General features: G+C 40.5%; 1 protein-coding gene across 3 annotated transcripts in view; it reads left to right on the top strand.

The window, feature by feature from the left end:
* LOC121882351 (protein EFR3 homolog B) overlaps positions 1-22,191 on the top strand; it is a 32,838-nt gene extending 10,647 nt beyond the window's left edge. For 2 of the 3 annotated variants that reach the window (XM_042390552.1, XM_042390553.1), the window contains 21 exons: positions 1,178-1,254; positions 3,210-3,337; positions 4,134-4,284; positions 6,668-6,789; positions 7,141-7,290; positions 11,255-11,389; positions 14,008-14,086; positions 14,439-14,853; positions 15,204-15,315; positions 15,479-15,530; positions 16,341-16,513; positions 16,618-16,693; positions 16,941-17,102; positions 17,566-17,697; positions 17,792-17,859; positions 17,956-18,083; positions 18,592-18,683; positions 18,859-18,907; positions 19,132-19,238; positions 19,349-19,398; positions 19,543-22,191. In XM_042390552.1, coding sequence (XP_042246486.1) covers positions 1,178-1,254; positions 3,210-3,337; positions 4,134-4,284; positions 6,668-6,789; positions 7,141-7,290; positions 11,255-11,389; positions 14,008-14,086; positions 14,439-14,853; positions 15,204-15,315; positions 15,479-15,530; positions 16,341-16,513; positions 16,618-16,693; positions 16,941-17,102; positions 17,566-17,697; positions 17,792-17,859; positions 17,956-18,083; positions 18,592-18,683; positions 18,859-18,907; positions 19,132-19,238; positions 19,349-19,398; positions 19,543-19,648 — 2,564 coding nt within the window. In that variant the 3' untranslated portion in view covers positions 19,649-22,191. The remainder of the gene's footprint in view (positions 1-1,177; positions 1,255-3,209; positions 3,338-4,133; positions 4,285-6,667; positions 6,790-7,140; positions 7,291-11,254; positions 11,390-14,007; positions 14,087-14,438; positions 14,854-15,203; positions 15,316-15,478; positions 15,531-16,340; positions 16,514-16,617; positions 16,694-16,940; positions 17,103-17,565; positions 17,698-17,791; positions 17,860-17,955; positions 18,084-18,591; positions 18,684-18,858; positions 18,908-19,131; positions 19,239-19,348; positions 19,399-19,542) is intronic. The other variant, XM_042390554.1, reaches the window with a different exon arrangement.
* Positions 22,192-22,550: the final 359 nt, after the last annotated feature.

Below are 22,550 nucleotides of genomic sequence, written 5' to 3'. Positions count from 1 at the left end.
CAACTGCCTAGCTTGTCAGAAAAATCACTGCTCAGTGTGTTGCCCTGCTCTCTTCAAGGCTGTCCTGATTGCACTGAGAGAAAGAGAGACAGAGTGTGTGTATGTCTGTGTGTGTGTGTCTGAGTGTGTTGGCATTGTTGTGACTGTGACTGTCTTGTGACCACATTCTTTCCATATCTCGGCTTCCCTCAAATGTCTTTGCACACAATTATCTTCACTTATCCTGGGTTTTGTGTCGGGAAATAAAGGCTGTTATTGTACAACGGTGCAGGGACGGACCGAGGAGTTGCCAACCAAGCTTCTGTTTATCAGATACTCCACAAAGATGAACAACTTTGCATGTTTCTAACCTAAGTTTGATTAACGGAATCATGACCTGCATTTTTGCAGGGTGTATAACTATATGGTTTTGTCCAGACACAATGAAAACTATGGATGTAGCTCTGTCTATCTGTATTGTCTTTCAAGTAAAGCAACTCCATAAAAATGTCTTTGCTCACCGCCACACTTATTCTTCTCTACACTTCAGCCGACTCTTTTCACATTATAGCAGTCTAGAAAAAGCTGCACTTAATAAAAATTAATGATGCGTAAGTTTGTATTTAAGTGTGCCACTTGTGTGAGAGTGAATAATGACAAGACTATTGTCAATTATTGCTCAGTAGCTTACCTATCATTAGTTTAGCTTTTTAGTAGCAGCTGTGTTTTCTTTGCTGCCACCTCTATACATATAATTTGACAGTTTTTACAGCTACATATTTGAAATAGTTTGTGTAGTTTATTCTTTATTTATCAAGTTCTAAATCTATGGAGATGCAGTATGTCGTTAACGTGGTGTCATTACCAGTCGCTGCCTTCAGAAGTCATTGACTCATTACTGTGCCAGTGTTCACTGAACCAGTAAACAATGTCCAAACACAATTACATGGCAATTTTAACTCTACCTACTGTATAGTGTCTATAACATTAAGTTTGTAGACATACCGACTTTGGCAATTTGTTCTGGCATTTACACAAACCTATAATGCTGCCACAGAGAAGGGATGAAAAAAGTTCCCTCTGTTATTTTTCTTCTTGTTTGTTTTTATTGCATTTCTGTCAGTCATGCTGTACAAGTCTAATCAACCATCTCTCTCTCTGTTTTTCTCCCTCCTCCCCCATCTCTTTTCTTCCTCAGGGGTTTGTGGTTGTTGCGGGGCGCTCAGGCCTCGGTACAAGAGACTTGTAGACAACATCTTCCCAGAAGACCCAGAGGTGAGACACTCAAGTGACACTTTCTGTTTCTATAGCAATGCTGTTTTTCTAAACCAAACAGCAGCTCCGAATTTAATAATTATTTCCCTGTGGTCTGCATTATTATGTAGAAATTGTTAGGAGTTTGCTAATAAACATTGTTGACGTCTGCGAAAAAGAACAAACATGGTAGAGTGTCTTCATAAAGATTTGTTTAGTTTACCAGCTTATTACGTGAAGAACAACACACATTTCTTAAATATGTATGGAAAAAATAGTGAGCAGTAATGATGTGCTGTACCAGATTTAGCTGATAGCTTCCCAATTGTAGTCACAAGGCAGATAAATATAAACGCAGCTTTATTTGAACATCTTAGATTTAGGAAGCGTGATGTAGAGGCGAGAAGAAAACTTTGCACCACCTCAATACGTAGCTGTCTGCTTCAAAGCTGTTAGTGTCAAATCACAGACCTCATCTTTGCTATGATTTTCTGTGATTAACTGAGATCTGATACAGATGACTCATAAAGAGAATTAATTTGGGCGGAGAGGACGGAACTGATCTGTTGCAGAGGAAACTTATCGTTAGTGCCGCTGTGCTACTGCTGTACCCGACTTTACTTGTCAGATCTTCGGCTAAAACTGCAAGACATGGGACATGCTAGTACACACAGACCTTATTTCCCTGTTTTGTGTGTGCATGTGCACCTGCATAATGTTCTCCCAGAAATGTCTTCTAAGTCTGGGTTTAAGCTGTGTCACTGAGATTGTAACTATTCCAGCAGCTTGGGAATGATGAAGCAGTCTGATGACATTTACTCAAAATTGTGTCACACTGTGTGAGCTTGTGGGTGTATATATATGTACAAAGATCCCTAAAATAACCCTCTGATGAGAGAAATAGACTTTTTTTTTTTTTTCACAGCAACATTTTGACTTGTCATAGCAGGAAAAGCAACTAAAGGTGCAACTAATGACATTAATAAAGGCCTCTTTCATTTAGCTGTGCCAGAAAGCCAGCGCGCACAAGTGCCCTGGAGCTGGAAAATCTTAAATTAAATCCACTCATCGTTGTTTTTCCCGCTATGTCAAAATACCTGCTTTTAAAACAGCTTTGTGATGACACAGAGACATAAATATTATAATAAAAATCCAGCCGATGATTATCAAACTTCAAACTAACATCGATGACAAGGTGCTTGAGTAGTGCTGCAAACTCTCTGCTGCATCTACAGTGACGGTTATTGCTCACATATTTCTAGCGGATTGCGACAGATTGAACTGTCTGCCTACAACGTTTTATGAAAGGAAAAGATTCAAGGCTTTTTTTGTTTTGTTTTTCTCTGACATTACATTTTGCTGTTTTATGTAAATGATGAAGGAATACTTGCCAGCAATGCCTCCTTCTCAACATTACAACACAATTATCTTATCAAAACTTACTCATTTACAGAAGGTCACCAGTGTGTATTGTATCTATATGTCCTGTTGTTTCCCTGACTATTAGTTTCTTTTTTTGCTTTCATTGACTGCATGTTGCAGCACTTATCTGAATGTAAATGGGATCTCAGTGGACTTTAGATGTTTTTAGCTCTCTCCTCCCTCTGACCAGACTGAAGAGCATTGAAGTAGGTCAAGGAGGAAAAGGAGTAGGTGAAACTCAGGGATCTAGTTATAATCTTATAATTTGAGCTTTGAAAAGAAGTACTGTGCAGTACACACACTACTGCATTAGCTCTGAATTGTTTATGGAACAATAAATGTATTTGCTTTTTTTTGTAAGTCTTAGCCAGCTCCCTCTTTGATTAATGGATGGCGTCATGTACATATCCGTTGACAGCGAGAATGACTGAATTTTCATTTAGTTCGAACTACTTCTTTAGAATTGTGACTCGTACATGTGATTGAGACCCTAAAACTTTCTTTTGTTTTCTCTTCTCTCTGTTTTTTTCTCTCTCTCTCTGTCACCCTCCTAGGATGGGCTGGTGAAGGCCAACATGGAGAAGCTTACATTCTACGCCCTGTCAGCTCCAGAGAAGCTGGACCGTATCGGAGCGTACCTGTCTGAGAGGCTGTCAAGGGATGTGGCCCGACACAGATACGGGTGAGCATCGCTAGTCAGTTGCCACACAAAATAGTCTTCAAGAATAATAAAACTGTTTGTACATTTTTGTGTATTTTTTTATTCTCTGCCACACATTAACTTAAGTGATTTAAGTTCAGCTTGATATAACGTAATAGGAAAAGTGGCGCATGTAACAGCTTTTCATCTCAGAGATTTACCCTGATAGTCTATGAAAGAGCTGAAGATTAAGGGTTATAAATACCCTTATAGGTCTATTTAGTAGGAAACATGCCACATGTGTCGCACATGCTATCTGGTTAGTGAACCGTTAAAATATGCCCTCGCATTTAAACCCAGAGTTTATGTGTAAGTGACACTTTTCTTTCTAATTTATAATTAATTATTCATTGTGCATTCTGTGCAAAGTAGCTGAGTAGATGGGGATTTGAGTTTGTCTCTTTTCAACAAAAACAACATGACTTATGTAGAGTCATCGATGGTGATGTTTCTGTACAGTCTGTACTTTCTTTTATATAGCACAGAAGTTGTTGTCTTATATGACTCATGACTGGGAGGCACTGCGCCAATGCAAACACCCTGTACAGATTACATTTACACTTGGCACAGTCCAGCGGAAATCTGCTCAATATGTGAATCTCCAGAGTTTGTCTGGCAGAGCTTATTACCTTTTTGATTTCTGTTGCTGGGTGCGTTTACTTATTTCAAGTATATGAATTTATTTCAGTGTCCATATAAGATATCCAGGGACATTATATTTACCTATAGGGTTGATGGTGTCATCCATATGTCCCTGTGTCTCTCTTCTCCTGTTCAGGTATGTGTGCATAGCGATGGAAGCCCTGGACCAGCTGCTGATGGCCTGCCACTGCCAGAGTATCAACCTGTTTGTGGAGAGTTTCCTCAAGATGGTGCGCAAGCTGCTGGAGTCGGACAAACCTAGCCTGCAGATCCTGGGAACCAACTCGGTGAGTCTCCAGGATCGTCACATCACTTTTTTTTTTTAAGGTTTTGCAGCAACGAAAGAACCAAACCAAAGCGCATACAAATAATCGTTAGCTGCTGTTCAAGGACTGTATTGCTTTGTAGGAGTAACATTTAATTATTTTCAGTTGGAAATATGATGTACGGAGTTTGGTGAAACTATAGTGTGAAATATAACAAAATTACGCCACTGTGATAATTAACAACTGTCCAAGTGATGGATTTAACCTTTAACTTTTTAAGTCTCAGAAGTTTTCAGGGACAGAGCAAATGCACTATTCAACCTTATTTCATTTGATGTCTTCTTGGCTTGATTTAAGGTAGATTTTCTAAGGATTTACAGTCGCAATTTACTGCAAAAGCCAAACACAGATAACTTTGTGCTCTAAATATAATTTAATAGGCAAAAAAACATGGAAAGCCATCATTTTTGGTCTCAAGAATCGTAAAAACACTAAGATAGTTTGTTTTGCTGATATAAATTTAGATAAGTACCAACACACTCAAACTGTTGGTCACTAATGTGTCTAATGTGCATTCGTTTATAAGCTTTTCTGCCGCATCAAACTCTACCCATTTCAGTGGATTTAGTCGCATTATCTAATCAAAAGTTGACAGGGGTGGATTTACTTTCCTGAAACGATGGCGCAAAGTAAGAGATGTTAACCTTGAGAGGAAAACTGCTTTAGTATTTGAGGAAGATCAGAGCTCAGCGAGGGAGTGGGGAGTGATGAGTATATCCTCTGATGTGGGAAGCAGCTATCAACGCTGTTGGCCAGGTCAGCAGAGGACACGTGAAGGAAATCAGATTAGCTGCAGACCACATTGGCAAAGCTCCGCAGTTATCTTTACATAGATTGACGAGACATGCCAGCATCTCACGCATAATCTTCCTGCTGTCAATCTCTCTCACACACACTCATGGTTGTGTATTTAGGACAAAAAGTAAGGCCATGTGCTGATGCACTCATAAACATATACACATAATTAATTGTGCATCAAAGTGCTATTTACCACAATTAGTGATGGAGGATTTCTGTCTTTATCTGCTAATTTTAAGTGTTGCAGTCAAAATGGCTTTTGTTGAACATTGTGAAGATATTGATTGGGATTAGTTTTGCTGTAATTGTTCAGTCTTAGCATACACTCGGAACAGACAAAAGCCTGAGCATCTTCACACACAGAACTATACATAGACTGTATTTTTCTGTGCAAACAAACACAGTATGTTCGCATGGCAACTACCGCAGAGCAGCCTGTCTTTATTTTTCCCTTTTTAGTGCGCACTGTATGTCTCATCTGAAGCAGAACGGTGTCAGAGAGAGGTGACAGGAGAAGATTAAAGAATTTATCACCACAGGACTCAAGGTTTTCTCACACTCACTTTCTGTGACCTAAAACCTTGTACCGCCAAGGTCTGTCAAACTAGAACCGGCTCTTCAACACACCAGTACATGACTTAATGTTTGTGTCAGCTCACTGTTACTTTTACAGATTGGTCTGCGATAGAAAAGACTTAAGGCAGGGTTCAGTTTCTTCTGGTGTCGACTTCAGTTGCAACAAAACCCTTTTATACTCTCAGCCCTCCATCACTTGTGGTGTTAGACCTATACTTTAAGCTGTCCATCAGACAGAGAGGCCATTTCAGCAGACACAGAGTTGATACATTAATACCTGGAAGCTGCCCAGTACTTCTACCAGTAATAATACTGGGCAGCTTTCAGGTATCAACCACTGCAGTAATATTTTCTTACAGCAGCAGCTGAGTAGCTGTGGAGCAATTCTGGGTTCCCTACATTTAATTTGCTGAAGGGTACTTCATTTAATTTCAAAACCACTCCAAAAATGAATTTTGTACACAGGAAATAGATTCACCAGGGTACTCTTCAGATGTTCTGTTTCTACATAAATCCTGCTGTTACAAGCCTTAATGCACCGATCCCACCTGTATTTTGATTATCATCTGCTTTACTGAATCTTTATCATATAATTCTTGCTTTATCCTCTCTGTCTTGTTTCTAAAGAAATCCAGTCAATAATTTATTAATTGGAGAGTGCTGTGAAGCTAAATGTCAGCGTGTTTAAATGGCGGCATTTTGTGGCCCAGTGGGAGAGCCCCCCTCTGCACTGTGCTTTTCACTCTTAATGAGATGTTTTGGTGCTATGGTTTGATATTAATTCAGGAGATATTCACCATGGGGATTAAGGGTTATTTCATTAAAGAGTGCTTAATGAAATTGAAAAAAAAAAAAACCTCTTAATAAACTTTGGCTTTTGAGTAACAGACTTACTACTGTAAATCTCTGGAGTTGTAGAATAGTTTCTGGTTGATCTAAAAATGTATTTTCTTTTTTTTACCCTTCTCAGTTTGTGAAGTTTGCCAACATAGAGGAGGATACGCCATCGTACCACCGCAGTTATGACTTCTTTGTGTCACGCTTCAGTGAGATGTGCCACTCCAGCTTCGAGGACCCTGACATCCGCACAAAGTGAGTGGACAGATGCTTGATTGAGCAGGAGGCAGAATTTTCTTTTATTATTAATCTTATGATTGTTTTTAGATGACTTCAATAAGTCTTATTTTTAGACTACCTCTGCCCCTGGACGTTTATTAAGTGAAATCCTTTTAAAAGAAATCTTGATCTCATCTGCTGAAAATAGACAAAGTGACGTCTTTGAACAGTTAAATGTAGCCTTGCAGAAATAACTGAAACTCTGAAGGATACAGACTAAAAAGTAGACACACAAAAAAAAAAGATTTCTTAAATATAATCATCCATTTATAGATTCAGTTACCACTCACATGATTCCTGCTGTCTGTCTGTGATTGTTGCCTACAGGATCCGGATGGCAGGTATCAAGGGTCTGCAGGGTGTGGTGAGGAAGACTGTGAATGACGAGCTTCAGGCCAACATCTGGGACCCTCAGCACATGGACAAGATCGTCCCCTCTCTGCTTTTCAACCTGCAGAGTGGAGAGCGCACAGAGAGGTGAGTGCTGGTTGATTTGTTTCATATGTATATCCTCAGATAAAAGACAAGTAGTCAATTAAAAGCTGAGTCTCTGATAATGGCTGGGTGTGTGTGGTCGACATGAACAAATAAAGGCCGGCCCCCAAAACAGGCTAATGGGATTCAATGGGATTTTTAATGAGGTTTTCCTACTTCTGGAGTAGAATCCTGCAGTTTCAGTTTGACTTTGGCCATCTATTATTATTATTATTAGGTTATGATTTTTACTGATATACTGTATAGTGGTATTTTATTGTGCGTATTTCATAATTTGTGGTTTGTAAAGGCCAAGTGACTTGCAAAAACTACAAATCCTAATATGTCCCAGGTGTTACCATATCATCCTCTTACAGCAGGCCAGGCTGTGCCATTTAACATGTGGTGAGAAAGTTGATGAGGCAAAATGGGTCAGTGTTGACCCGCCGTGCCTCTTGTCACACAGTCCAGAGCCACTGTGCTGTAGCCTACTGACGCTGTTTGTCTTATGTTAGGCCATATTTGTCCTGGCAGTCGAGTCAGCCATCACCCATGTCGTTCATCATCATTATCATCACTGAGTGAATCCACTGACAGCTCTGTTCCCCTTATGGACGTCTGTTCTCCCACCTGCAGCACCCAAGGACAAAAACACCAGGAGGTAGAGAGAGAAAATTGAAAGACAAAGAGGGAGAGCACTAAAAGGGGTGTGTGTGGGGGGGGGGGAAGCATTAACAGAAATAGTGCAAGAGTTGCAGAGTCTGGAGCCTCCCAGTCTTGGCAGTATTCCACGTGTTGAAATTCACTTTGACGTCAATGCCGAGATCTGAAGGTTAGGAGAGCAAAAGGGGAGGGCAGCAAGAGGAACATCGGATGATTGGGTGGAGGGCGGATAATAGAAAACAGAGTGATGGAAATGGGGAGGTTATTGAAAAAGAGACAGATGGACAGAAAGTGACAGAGACGGACACAATCCAACCGAGAAACACATTTCCCTCTCGGCTTCCCTCCGCTCTGTGTGTATTATGAAGCTTGCCCCTGCTGTGTATCCTCTGTTCCTCCTCACATTGAGTTTAGCCACTCATTGCCAGCCATACAGTCCACAGCAGTCAGTGCAGAGACTAATTAAACTCACAGATGGTGCATTTTCTCTACATTAATCCCCGTACACATGTACAAGTTCATTTAAAGATCAAGTTCAGACACAGCCTTTTGGCAGTTGAGACATTTTTTTTTAATAGAGCAGTTATTTATAGATTTCTAAAGAAGCTTTATCTTGGCTCTTTTACCAACAAGTACCAGCATGATTGATTGTTGTAAATGTCATATGCTGTTGCCTGAAAAGGTGTTATGTTCCCCAAGCAATTTTCCTCCAGACATCGCCTCTGCAGAAAATTTAAACTGAAACAGTGCTGACATTAAACATGCATTTAACACACGTCAAAGACTTTTGTATAACTTGCTTGTTTTTCACAATAGTTAACAGTAAGCGTTTAAAATTTGGAATCACAAAGCAGAATTTGTACAGCACGTGTGATTTATTTGATGAGAGCAGATTGCAGTAGCCAAGTAAGCTTTCAGATACTGATAATGCTGATGTGGTTGTCTGCACACTGAAATTTGCAAGCTCCCATAAAATGGCTTTATTGATGTAATGTTTCGAACTGTGAAGGGTTTTGTCAGGCAATGCGAACAAAAAGCCGGCAATATACGGACACAAAATTAGCTTCTACTGCAATGTGGTGAACATGTGATAGAATATCCATTATCCACAGACAATTAGCTAATTGCAGATCTCTTCTTATGCCAACCACTTCCTTAGGAGTTTCCAAATCATTAGTTAAAGCCGTGCACCGAGAGGATACCAATATGACCTCAGAATTAAGTAGGTATTAAAGATGCACGTTTCGCTAGACACGGGTCAATGAGAGTGACTTTCTGCTTAACAAACATGCTAAACCTTTAACCCTTAGAGACCCACTGTAGACCCATTTTAGTCTTTTTAAGGGGGAACAGGGGACCTTTAAGGGGAGATAGCATGTCAACAGTATATGCCACATAGAAGTGTTTTTCTAGTCACAAATTTGTAATAAACATTGTGTTTTGGTTAGGTGCCTATTCAAATTTTGAAAGTTTATTTTGATGCTTTGGCAACATTGTTCTTGAAACTTTCATGCCAATAAAGCCCATTGAATTGTAATTGTAATTGCATAAGGGCTTAGAACATTATGAGGAAGTATATAATGACCACTCCCATTATGGCTCAGTTATGTCTCATAAGTTGTTGCAGCAATTTTTGGGCTGATACCATTTGTTACAGAGATTTGTTGTGAAATTTAACCATTTTGACCACATGAGAATCGATAATAATGGTCAAAAATCCCTCCAAAATACTACATTAAGACACCAAGACCTTAAGGAACACCATAGAAAAATTCATGCTGTGATTTGATATCAAAAAAATTTGACATCTGGAGATTTCTGTAGGAAATTGGATGGCGATTGGCGATTGGATGGCGAGCATTTCTGTTCTGGATATTGCTTAGAAACCTCCTTACTGTCAATGTACTGAGGAAAGCCATACATCGTCTTTGTGCCCTTGGTCTCTAGTTTGTGGTTGGAAAGTTTCAAGAGGCTGTGATTATCCTCGAGGTCACAATAGGTCATTTTATACAGTGAGGTCAAGTTTGAAAGACTGGTCTCACTACAATGAAATGACTTCTATGGGGACTAACATCATCAAACATGAATAGAGCTGGGATCATTAAATCCACAAGAGTCTCAGCTTTCCAGTCATACCCAATTTATGCAATTCCAAGACTGTTTAGGGACCCTATGCAGAAATATTCAAAAATAACACATTCATATTGCACAGGATTAGCATAAAGTGGGCATATTTGTAAAAGGGAGACTGGTGGGTAACCATAGAACCCATTTTCATTCAGATATCTTAAGATGAGACATCAAGGGACCCCTTTGAAGAAGGCCATGCCAGGATTTTCCCTTGCTAAAAGTTAGCTTAACTTTGGAACATTAATTAGCCCCCCTCCCGACAAGCTAGACAAGCATGACATGGTCGCTACCAATGGATGCCTTAGGTCGTCTATTTTCACATGATCCCAATATCTTCACTGTAGCTTTACAGCCGAGCTCGCTACAGTGTCTGAAAGACAGCAATGTCGGCCGAGGGCACAGACGCCCACACAGGTCTCTGAGGATTAAATAACAGGAGTTGGCTGGAGTTTTCCACCTTTGTTGCACTGAGGTGAAAAATCTCATGATTCATTTACAGTATAATAAATTCTGTACTTGGCTTGGTTTTGCTGTTTTACATTTGCCTCTAAAATCTCAGGGTCTCTTTTGGTTTCGAGTTAAGTTAGACGATGAACTGAGAGGCAGGAAGTCACACTCCCTCCATAGCAGCAGCAGCCAAGATGAAAAAGTTAGGCTGTTAATAAATAATGTCATCATTGGTGGACCACCCAAGGCTAGTCATGACCAAGATAGAGTTATAGCGGATGTTTTTAAATATGCATGAGAACAAAGAAAGGCTGGACACAGTATAAGTGCCCACACACACACACTCACACGACCTCCCATGTCCCCCTGTGGTGATAACAGATGTGCAGTACACATATACAAATGCCTACACACAGGACAGGCAACACAGTCAGTCATTTTTTACTGCAGACAAACTGCAGAAGGACAAGTCACCTCAGGAGCGCAGGCTGCAGTGACGCAGCAGTCCAGAGTGTTTCTGTGTTAGAAACAGAGCCTTTGTGGAAATGTTAATGTTATTAGATCAAATTGATTTCAAACTCTTGCCTCTTTGCTCCATTTTCTCTCACGCTGTCTCTACTCCTCTCCCCCCCCCCCTCCCCTCTCCTTCCCCTCTCTCTTCGCCTCCTCCCTACTCTTTCCTCCCCTCTACGTCTTCTGCTGTCTCACCTGCATTGCTCCCTTCCAGCCGCTCCCCCTCTCCGCTGCAGGCGTCAGAGAAGGAGAAGGAAAGCCCGGTGGAGCTGACAGAGCGCTGCTTCAGGGAGCTGCTGGGACGAGCCGCCTACGGCAACATCAAGAATGCCGTCACACCCGTGCTAATGTGAGACAACCCCACAAACTACTCTTATTTACAAGATCTGTCTTCTCTTTGTGATTTGCTCCTTTGATGCATTTGTTGATTTTTTTTTGACGTATTGACTGAACCCGAGGGAAAGGATAAATGTCAGGGCTCTGTTGCGGCATTTTTAGCTGATTTGCCCGAGGGGGGCACGACAAGGTCAACGCAAGGTTACTTATTTGTTCCTGACTTGATGTGAGTGCATGATTTGCTAGTGGGACATTTTAATTGTGCATTATTACTGTATTTACAGCAGAATCTGCCTTGCAAGATTGTACTTTTCTGACGAGATATTACAGACGCCATGCTCTCTCAACAACTTCATCAGGCTTGTTGTGTTATCTTTTATGATGTTTTAATTTAACTTTGAATGTCTCTGAGCCTGGTCCTCTGTGAGATTAGCTTTTTTTAATGTTAGTCGTCTGTCCGTCCGTCCATCTCTCGCTTTCTCTTTCTCTCTTATTTGGATCAATTCAGCTCAACTGTTTGTCTTGAAATGTAGTGTCGATCTGTCTCAGTCGTTCTCTTTCGCTGCATGTGCTCATCTGCCTCTATCTGCCAGCGTCCTTGACATCTATGCTTTCTTTATTGAGTTCACTTTTCATTTTAAATTTAACCTGTTTTGTATCTACCTATTCATTCATTTCCCCCCTTGGCTTCTTTCTCAGCTAGTGTTTATAATCATTCCTCCTTTATACTGTAGTAATGAATATGGTTGGAACAGCTGGATGTCTATGATGTTAATTGAAGTTAGAATTGAAGTTATAGCAACGTGAGTTCAGAGATCTGCTGAGAAATACAATAGATTAAATGTGAACCATGTGCTTGCAGGAAACAGAACACAGCTAGGACTGCTAACCTGCAGAAATATATTGATTTTTTTTATAGTTAAACAGTTTACTGGCTATCAAATTTTAAAATTTTCCTCAAAAACATTTTTAAAATGCACAGGAGAGTTGGAAATATATCAATATATACAATTTCAGGGACTTTTAAAGTTAGTAATCCTTAAGATTTCAATCCTGGTTGATTTGGTGACACCCACGGTTACTGATGGGAACGGAAAATGCAAGATAATACTAAAGAAAACACTCCTCATGCAGCTACTTTGTCTGAAATACAACAGAAGAGCAACTGGTGTATCTGATAACAGTGCAACCGAAAAAAATCTCAAGTTGACATCGATCATTAACAATTGTAACCAATCTGAATGTGATTTCATGCTGCGCACATCACATGTTGTTTTCCACAAATCAACAAGTCATAGTAAAAGTTGGTTGCTGAGATGCTGGATGTGTACAGCATGTCGCTTGCAGCTCTTCATCCAACATCTCACTGTAGCTTTTCCCTCTTATTCCGTTTATCTCTGCTACATTTAAAACTGATGAAAATGCAGAAAAAAGACCATTGTCTAGTTTTGTAGAAACATTTTTGATTGAAGGATTGTGGTCAGCGCTATCCTCGTTGACCTTGAGTTTCCTGGGACCGCTTCACCATAAAAGCCACTCCATGTTTGAAAGAAAAATGATGGTCATTTTATGTCTTTTGAGAGAGAGGGAGAGAGAGAAATGCAACAAACCAGGGATGTTGCAGTTCCTGGTTGACATCTTAACCCCTAAACATTGAAATGCCCCCAGTTGAATATTTTTAATGTGAAGCTGGATCAGTAGGAAATGTTGGTTAGCAGTAACCTAATACAATTCTGATTGGACTACAGCAATGAGGCTGATATCAATGAAATACAATTACAAACAGTAATTTTATATTACATGCTGCATTGTTTCCTGTGAATCCCTTTTGTGTGTGTGTGTGTTAAGGAAACTACTATACAGAGAGGTTGTAACGAAATAATTACATTTAAAGGCTATTGATTTTTAAAAAAGTTGACCATGAATAGTTTCAGAAACAGGGTTTGATTTCATGAAAATCTTAAGGATTACAACTTGAAGCCTTTATTGATCTATCTGAACTCCAGAATCTCTCCGAGTGCAACTCGAGTTACCATTTTCTTGTTCAGTATTTAATTTCAGTTTCTTTTCAACACCCTTGATCTTTCCATTTTCAGTTTTCTCTCAATTTTCCCTTCAATTCATCTCAGTTGTCAGGTGCTGTGTGAGTCCAGCTCTCGTCCATCCATCACTGTCCTTGTTTCTGTCTGGTTCACGCTCTAGTAATCTGTCTCACTCTATGCCCGCCTCGCAAATGCAGGTTTCCTCTCTTCAGCAGTAATGACCTTGATCACATTTGATGGATTTTGACATCCTGCTCTTTAGCATAAACACTCTGACTACATTCAGTGATAAAAGATAAGAATTAAGTGTTGAGGTGTCTCTAAATTCTACATTCAACATTATAATTCGTCATTATTGCGTCTCTATTCATTTTTATCACATAAGCAACTCTCCTCTATGTCTACTCTTCTGTTAAGGTTTACATTTTTCTTAAAATGTAAGAAAAGATACACATGGAGTCACATTTGGGTCACATTTGGGTCAAATTTGCTCTCTATCCCTTTCTGTTTTCCATCACCACTGGCGCGGTATAATTACATCTTCTGTATCCTCCCTGTCCCTCTCCTCCTTCTGTCTGTGTTCCCACAGGCACTTAGATAACCATTCTCTATGGGAGGGGAAAACCTTTGCAGTGCGTTGCTTCAAAATCATCATGTACTCCATCCAGGTGAGTGAAATAGCGCCTCTGTTGACCTCATGTCCACGGACAAATGGAATGAAACCCTGAAACATTTTGTGTGTTTTAAACATTACCATGTTTTATTCATTTTTAAGTGGTTCTGACATGCCTTAGGAGTGCACAGTAGAAACATGCTCCAATATTCTCAGAGTTCTCACTTGTTTACAGCCAAAAATAGTTGAAAAACGACTGAGAGATGTTTGCAGATGTCATTTGGGCATCAGCTCTTCTTCTCACAGCTGTAACTCAACTCGGCTCACTGCTTTTAGTTTGCTATCTGGTTCAATGACTTACTGTTATGTACCATTCTCCTACTTCTGTTTATTTCTACTTCTTTTAGTCTCAGCACTCTCACTTAGTAATCCAGCAGCTTCTCGGTCATCTGGATGCTAACAGCAAGAATTCAGCCACAGTGCGAGCCGGGATAGTGGAAGTTTTACTGGAGGCAGCCGCCATCGCAGCCAGCGGCTCTGTAGGTGAGAAATCTTGTTCACTACGTGCTCTACTGGCCGGCACATCAGATGTTAATATTAATTTTTGGGGTGACTTGTCTTTTTATTATTCATTTTGTGTTTGTGTGTGTCTATGTGTAGGGCCGACAGTGTTGGAGGTGTTCAACACTCTGCTGCGGCAGCTCCGCTTGAGTGTGGACTACGAGTTGACCGGCTCCTATGACGGCAGCACCAACATCGGCACCAAGATCATCAAAGCTCATGAGGAGAGGCAGCTGCAGGAGGCAGTTATCAGGACCATTGGTGAGTCTGTCGGTGGTGTGTCTGAGACAGATTGTGTGCGTGCATGTGCACGTGCGTGTGTGTGTGTGTGTGTGTGTGTGTGTGTATGTAGGAGGATTTTCTGACAGGCTCCTGGACTGAATCATTTTGTCTATGCTGTTTATGTTCACCCTGTCTGTGTCTGTGTTTATATCTGTGTGTGTGTGTGTGTGTGTGTGTGTCTGTGTGTGTACATGTACTAGTATTCATTTCTTTTTTCCTCCTATTCCACACATCCGTTTCTCTATTGCTTGTTGTTTTTCTTCGCTCCAAATCCCATTCGTTATCTATCTGATACTCATCCCTTTCCCCGTCCTGTATCTCTCTTTCAGGTTCATTTGCCAACACTTTGCCAACCTACCAGAGGTCAGAGGTCATGCTCTTCATCATGGGCAAGATCCCTGTCCCTGGAATTCACCCCGTTCTGCCCTCTACAGGCTCTGGGTAGGTTACCCACAAATATCCCACAATGCAAAATGTTTTCTCTTTGTTTGTATCCATGACACATATTTACCTTATTCCATCCCTCAACCAACAGTGCTTTGTAAATAAATCTGTGTGGTTGTGTGGTTAGAATTTGAATCTTAATTTGCTCTTTCATCTTCAGGCCTGAGGGTACCAGGATGATTCAAGTTATGTTACTTAAATCCTTGGTCCAGGTAAGTCTGCATTCTTGCATTGTTACTATTAATTTAGAATATTTCAAAAATGTGGCTCTTTTATTAACTTGGAGATGCAACGCAAATGGTGATGAACACCTTTTGAACCAGGGATAGATGACAAAAATAGCATGAGGTGCACTGGAGGTGACAGTGAGAAAGGGAGTGTGACAGGGTCCTCAGTACCTCACTGTGTTACCAGTACATATTTTATAATTTTAAGATGAACAGTACTGCTAGTTGTTCTTATCACAGTTCTATCACTGTAGACAGGAGGTCAGTTCCTGTAAGTCAGAGTGACACTTCACGTCTCAATTCTTTCTTTATTCTACCTAAATTTATAAATCTGATATTTGCACTTCTGCTTGCCTTCACATTTTTCTTCTCACCAGCTAAAGGATGTTTGCACCAGTGACGTTATTTTTAAACCAATATCAACCCCAAATCTGTTTATGGAAGCATCCATCGATCCAGGTTGCCAGGGCTAACAGGAATTAGCATTTTGTTCAAAAACCCAATGCTCAGTCGAATCCCAAACTGAAAACAAGCCTGTGGCTCAGCCTTTTATCTTTTGTACATTTGAAAGTATCTTCATTTATGTAAGCAAAGTGAACTATCAGAATTGCTGCCACAGATTAACATCATGTACATAGTGCTGTTTAGCCTCATTAGACTTTCTCCCCAAACTCCAGAAATGTTGTGGTGCTCAGATTTAAAAGTAGGCAGCCAGAGGCGAATGGGCTGCTGATGAACCCTTAGATCATGTGAAATTATCTGTGGTCTGCATTCCTGTGCTTCTCAACATCTCAGGTGACGGCGGGTTTCCAGACCACCAACATGCTGACAGCACTGCCCAGCTCTTTCCTGGAGCCGCTTCTGTCTTTCTCTCTAACCGAGGACCCAGAGGTTCGGCTGCTGGTGCTCCAAATCCTTCTCGGTCTCATTGACAGGCACGACAACAGGCCCAAGTTCTCCAACATAAGGTGTGTGGCAGTGTTTGTGTGCATCTGCAGGGGAACATGTTTGTAGTGTGTTGGAGCTCGGGTTTGTTAGACTTAACCAACCTGTGCTTCACTTTTCTCTGCAGCATTATTACGGACATCTCAGTGCTGAAGCTCAAAGTTGACAAGTGCTCCAGACAGGACAACTTATTCATGAAAAAGGTACATGTTACATCCTGCATCTACCACTGGAATTCAATACAAAGTCCAGATGAATCATCACAAATGAAAGATTCAGTCACACATCAAAATATGTATCTTAACTCGACTTTTTATCGACCATATAAGTATTTACATTTGTGAAGTACACTCACTACATAAAAACTAGAGTACTTAAACTCTGGAGTACCCTCTATGACTGACTGCCTCTCTTGACTCCTCCGTCTCCTTGTGCATCCTCCGCTCACAGCATGGCCAGCAGCTGTACCGACACATCTACCTGGGCTGTAAGGAGGAGAGCAGCGGTCAGCAGCACTACGAGACCCTCTTCGCCTTGTTGGGTCTACTCAGTGTGGAGCTGGCCAACGAAGAAGTGGTGGTAGACCTCATTCGTCTGGCACTCGCCTTGCAGGTATTGAAACACGTGCATGCAGTCATGTAATATTTTATTATGATTTATATTTTCTATTAACTACTTCTAAATATATAGTTTGGGGGAAAAAAAATCAGCAACTGCTATTATTAGTTAAGCTCTCTCTTAGCTCCCCTGGTCACTTAAATCTACCACCACTTCTGTACACCAGTGATACGTCATAATAGACAAATATGTAAAAAAGAATCAACTATTTATCAAATAACTTCAAAAGAACAATCATAAATACCCAAAAATAAGTAAAAACTTGGACATTTTTGAAGTTGAGAGGTTAAAACTAACAATAAAACAGTCCAAGATGCATAAAAACTAAGTCCACAGCCTGAGTGCATTTTAAGAAGGCATATCTGACATTATGGTATATTTGTGTGGCTGAATTCTTCAGACAAGGTGTCTCACAGTCCAGGGATCCTTGCTGATGTCTCTTTGTTTTCCTGTGCAGGACCTGGCTCTGTCCACTGACGAAGGTCTGCCTGTTTTTAACCGTTGTGCTGTTCACGCCCTCGCCGCCGCCTACCTCAACCTCATCTGCCAGCTCACCACCGTTCCAGCCTTCTGCCAGCACATACATGAGGTCTGCCTCTGGGCTTCTTTGAATATGTGTGTATGTGTTTATGAATAGCAAGAACCTTAATGTTAATGTGCTGCCTCTCTCTTTTCCCCCTCAGGTAATTGAGGTGAGACAGAAAGAAAGTCCCTATCTTTTGCCTGAGGACGTCTTTGTTGATAACCCCAAGTATGTACCAGCCATACCAATATTATACTTGATATGTAAACATCCTGTCCTATATAAAAAAATAACAATACATCACCACTCCCTCCTCCTTTCTAGGCTCCCTTCCTCGCTTGAGAAGGTAGAAGGTGATGTGTTGTTCCTCCAGTCGAAGATCACTGAGGTCCTTGGAGGCAGCGGTTACAACACAGAGAGACTGGCTACGCCTTATGTTCCCCAATATACTGGTAAGGAGCCCCGACAATATATCCCTGGTGTTATAGTGTAACATTGTGTTCAAAAGTCAAGGTGGCAATGTTAGTAATTCTCAGTGACATGCTCCTCTCTCAGTAAAAGATAACAAATCATTGTAATGTTTATTGATTCGCCAGCTTGTTAGAACTTTGTCAGGGTGTTTTATTGATTCTTATATTGAACTGCTCCCCTGGAACCAGTGGGGATTTAGTGTTCCAGCTCTCGCGCTCGAACCAGGATCCTTGAATTGAAGGACAATCTCTCACTCCAACTCTTCATCACTTTTGGGTGCTGATTAACTTTTATATTAATTTGTCAGACCATCAAAGTCTCAGTTTCTCAGTTTTTCATGAGACAATTAATGTATGGTGTGTGTGTGTGAAGCCTCATCCCGATTGAGTTTACTCTTTCAAAAATGCATCAATTGGACATATGCTTTAACATCTTAATTTTCTGACTTTATAAAATAGAAATTCAAAGATCTGCGCTCTGTCTTTCCAGATGAAGACCGTCTGTCCAAGAGAAAGAGCATCGGGGAAACCATCTCACTGCAGGTTGAGGTGGAGTCCCGAAACAGTCCAGAGAAAGAGGAGGTAAAGGCAAAAAAGCATTTACAGCTATTTCATGGTCTAGGACTCAATTATGCAACACCAAGAAGCTTTCAAGAAGATTTCAGTATAGTGTGACTTTGCACCCCTCAATCATTCACCTTATTGCTGCATCAAACTTCTTTTTAATTCATTTCGCTGCTCTCTATCTGTTCTGCAGAGGACACCAGCAGAGGAGATCACATTTGAGACCCTGAAGAATGCCATCGGTACGTCCTCTCACTCATCAACATTTGTGGTTTTTCAGTATTTAGTATGACTAGTGTAGTAGAAACAATAGAAAATAACATTTAGTTCAGGTAACTTTTGACATATTCAGTTGCAACAAACTGCAGGAAAAAATTTAACTTTCATGAGCTTCAAGCACCAGTTGTCACTTGAATATAATTTCTGTTATGCTTTATAATAAATGTTATATACTGTCTCCCTCTAGTGGACAGTGTGGGTATGGAGGAGCAGGAGAGGGAGCGGAGGAGGCAAGTGGTGGAGAAGTTCCAGAAAGCCCCCTTTGAGGAGATAGCTGCCCACTGCGGTGCCAGGGTACAAAAAAAACAACATTTTCCTTTTATCTTCAATGTTTTTCAAACCGTTTGTTTTTTACGTTTCAGCTTTTTGATATTATCTTACATGTTTTTTTTGGTCCTGTCTAGGCCACACTGCTGCAGAGCAAACTGAATCAGATCTTTGAGATTACAATCAGGTAAGAGACGGTACTTTAATGAAACAGTAAATCATTCTAAATGAGCCATAATGACACCGATGGCAGTGATACTGACTAAGTGGATGATGAAGATGATGACTCATTATCATAACGACTGCTGTTTGTCTCCTTTCCTTTTCCCAGACCCCCGCCCAGCCCATCTGGAACCATCTCTTCAGGCTACGGCCAAAGCCAGAGTCGATCTGTACCCATCTACGAGATGAAGTTTCCGGACCTCTGCGTGTATTAGACAACGAGGTTACAGAACTCTTTTAACAGTTGAGGTCACAGGAGGTGTTCTGAGGTGCAAATTGATCCTCACTGTAAAGTCAACTCGACCGTGGAATCAAACAACCGCAGGGGATGGGAGGGAGGAGAAACCACAGTTGTTTGAAGCCAAGCCACAGAACAAGCCACTCTTATGATTAACCTAACTTTTTGCCCTGTGATCGCAGCCAAAACAAGCTGGCTAATGTCAGTAAACACAGCCGTAGCCTAAACTTTTATTTCCTTTGTTTATGTTAGATGTCTGGAGGAACTCCATTGGGTGGAATTTTCAAGTTAGACTGACAATTATTTATTTGCTTTAGAGTGATTTCCTATCTGAACTGACCTGCTGCATGCCCTCTAACTGGAAAATTTTAAAAGCACTGCAATTCTTGACAATGGCATTTCTTTTAAAAGGTGCCATACTATCCTTGATCACAAAAAACAGATCTTTTTATTTGTTAAATTTGTTTTAATGTTTATCGATTTTAAAGTCAGAACGTATGTGAATTGTATTTTTGAGCAACTGTGCACTAGTACGGCATGTCTGAGTGAAATACGGATGGATAAACACAAATATGAAGCTGTTCCTTCTTCTCCAGTATCACTCAGCTCCTTAACATCTGTCTTCAGTGTTTTAAGGCTTTACCATAATGTTTTGTTTTGCCTTTTTAGTGTTAGCCAAAAGTGCTTTTTTTTTTCATGACGGGCATTTATTTCCTGAATCTAATTCAATTCTAATATTTATTTAGTTTTTTAGCAGTGGTTTAAAAAGAAGGATAACTGTTGATCTGCGTGCTTTCCTCCCCAAAGTGAGTGTGCCTTATAGGTGACTCAAGTTAAAACAGACGATGTCACTCAGTCTGAAACACATACTGCGCCACAATAAACTTCACAAGTGTTTACCGTGACGTTTACCAGATCACTAGAAAAACAGTAAAGGATCCTTTATTTTTCTCCTTCCCATATAAATGTGTATATACAGAGAAATATATAAAATCTTTAAGCTGATGTACAGAGTAGGGAGGTTTTTGTGTGTATATATACTGTATATTAATTCAAATTTTAGACTGCCACTGTACTGATTGTGTCCATAGATAAGGGAGAAAGCTACTTAGTGAGTATTCAGATGCTTTTTGTTAAAATCTCGTCCTCTAATAAGCAACCAGCAGCACATGGAATCAAAATCTCTCTGAACAACCCTCAGTAGAAATCTGCATCATCTGGAGGCCAATGGAACATACTAGTGAGGTCTGAAAGTGTCCTGCTAAAGTATTAATGAGCCCATCTGATGGAAAAACAAGTTATTTTCTACTTCATTTCTAGCCACAATTTTTGAGACATAACCTGCGTTGTTGCCATTACATCCCTGAGTCGTGCTGGAATGAGTTTGCACTCTTTTTGTCTTTTTACGCTAGGCAGCTGTTGCGGCCACCTCCGAGCAGCGCGTCTGTCTCTTTCAGCAAGATTTGAACACGTCTAAAAGCCATTTCGTGTGTGCGCAAACACACACTCCCACGTTCACAGGTATCGAAACAAAGTATAATGGCAATAATTCGGCACTAGCCAGGCCAACGTGGCTCAACTGTAGGTAGCAGATCCTTTTTTTTGTGTGTGTTTTGAATCGTACCCTCTGTTTGTGGTGCTGTGATGGTTCAGTTTCGTGACTTCGTGAGAGACCGCCCCCCCCGCCCCCCGCTCCTGCGCTTCTGTGAATTAACTGCATCGGGCGTGGCATGTATTGCAGCCATCGACGGTGTTTGGTTTGTCCCTGATTGTCATGTGTTACAGTCCAGTTTGTTCCATTTGTTTTATCTTTTTTTTTTTTTTTTTTTACAATGTAGTGTCCTCTGTGTGTATATTTATGTCCACACATGCCAGTTGTATCAGATTGTACGTGTGCATGTATGCGCTCTTCATGTTTACCCCGTTTTTGTCAGTGCAGGTTTGCGTGTGTGTGAGTGAATGTTTGTCTTTTGTTCATGTGTCAATGTGAGCATTCATGCAGATGTGTGTCTTTATTGTCATGACCCAAGACCAAACTCTTTCAGACGCAGTTTACAGTTTTGTCCAGTGACTCCTTCTTCCACGTTAATGAAGAACAAGCTATCTAAAAGAGCAATGTGCAGCTGTCTAAACCTTCCAGTGACACCTACAGTATGTGATGCCACACTTGTAAAATTGTCTTTCAGCATCTTGCAACTTTCGCAGTGAAAGAAAAAAAAACAAAAAAACAACTGTAAATCTATCAATCTGCTTGTTGTCATTGCATAGTGTAATGTTAATATTAACTGACAGTAATCCAATTTTACTTTTGTCATTACATGTCTGGTTGATAGATCTGTTTACAAATGTAGTGCTGTAGGTCAAATCTATCCATTCTGTGAACTTTGCACTTTAAAAACTGGATTACCTAGTGACAAAGGCAGCTTTTACTTGGAGAAAATGCCTTATTAGTGTCATACCTGACTTTGCATGCTAGTGATGTTGCCGTGTTGTACAATAAATTTATCTGTAACCATAAAAGTTCTGATTTATTTTGTGTTTTCTAACCAATACTGGTTGAGGCGCAGAAGGCAGCGGAGCATCGTCGTGTGTGGGTATAAAAAGAATTGTTGACTCGAGATTTGACTGTGAACACAGATGACAGTGGGTAACCTTGAGGGCTCAGTCAGCTGCAGTGTTCAACACAGTTTTCAGCAGTTGTTAGTGTCCTCAGCAGTGCTAATAGTGTCATTCTCTACTTTGTTTCCCTCGATACACGACTTTTATCAATGACTGTATTGTGTATTTGCCACAGCCACAGTCATAAGATGCAACCCTAAGAACATGTATTTTAGCAATGTGTGTTTTTTTTCCTGTTTTTACAGCCCTCAAAAGGATAT

Source organism: Thunnus maccoyii, chromosome 17 (genome assembly GCF_910596095.1).
Source record: "Thunnus maccoyii chromosome 17, fThuMac1.1, whole genome shotgun sequence".
NCBI lineage: Eukaryota > Metazoa > Chordata > Actinopteri > Scombriformes > Scombridae > Thunnus > Thunnus maccoyii.
The sequence above is the reverse complement of the archived record's forward strand: the minus strand, read 5'-3'. Positions and strand labels throughout refer to the sequence as shown.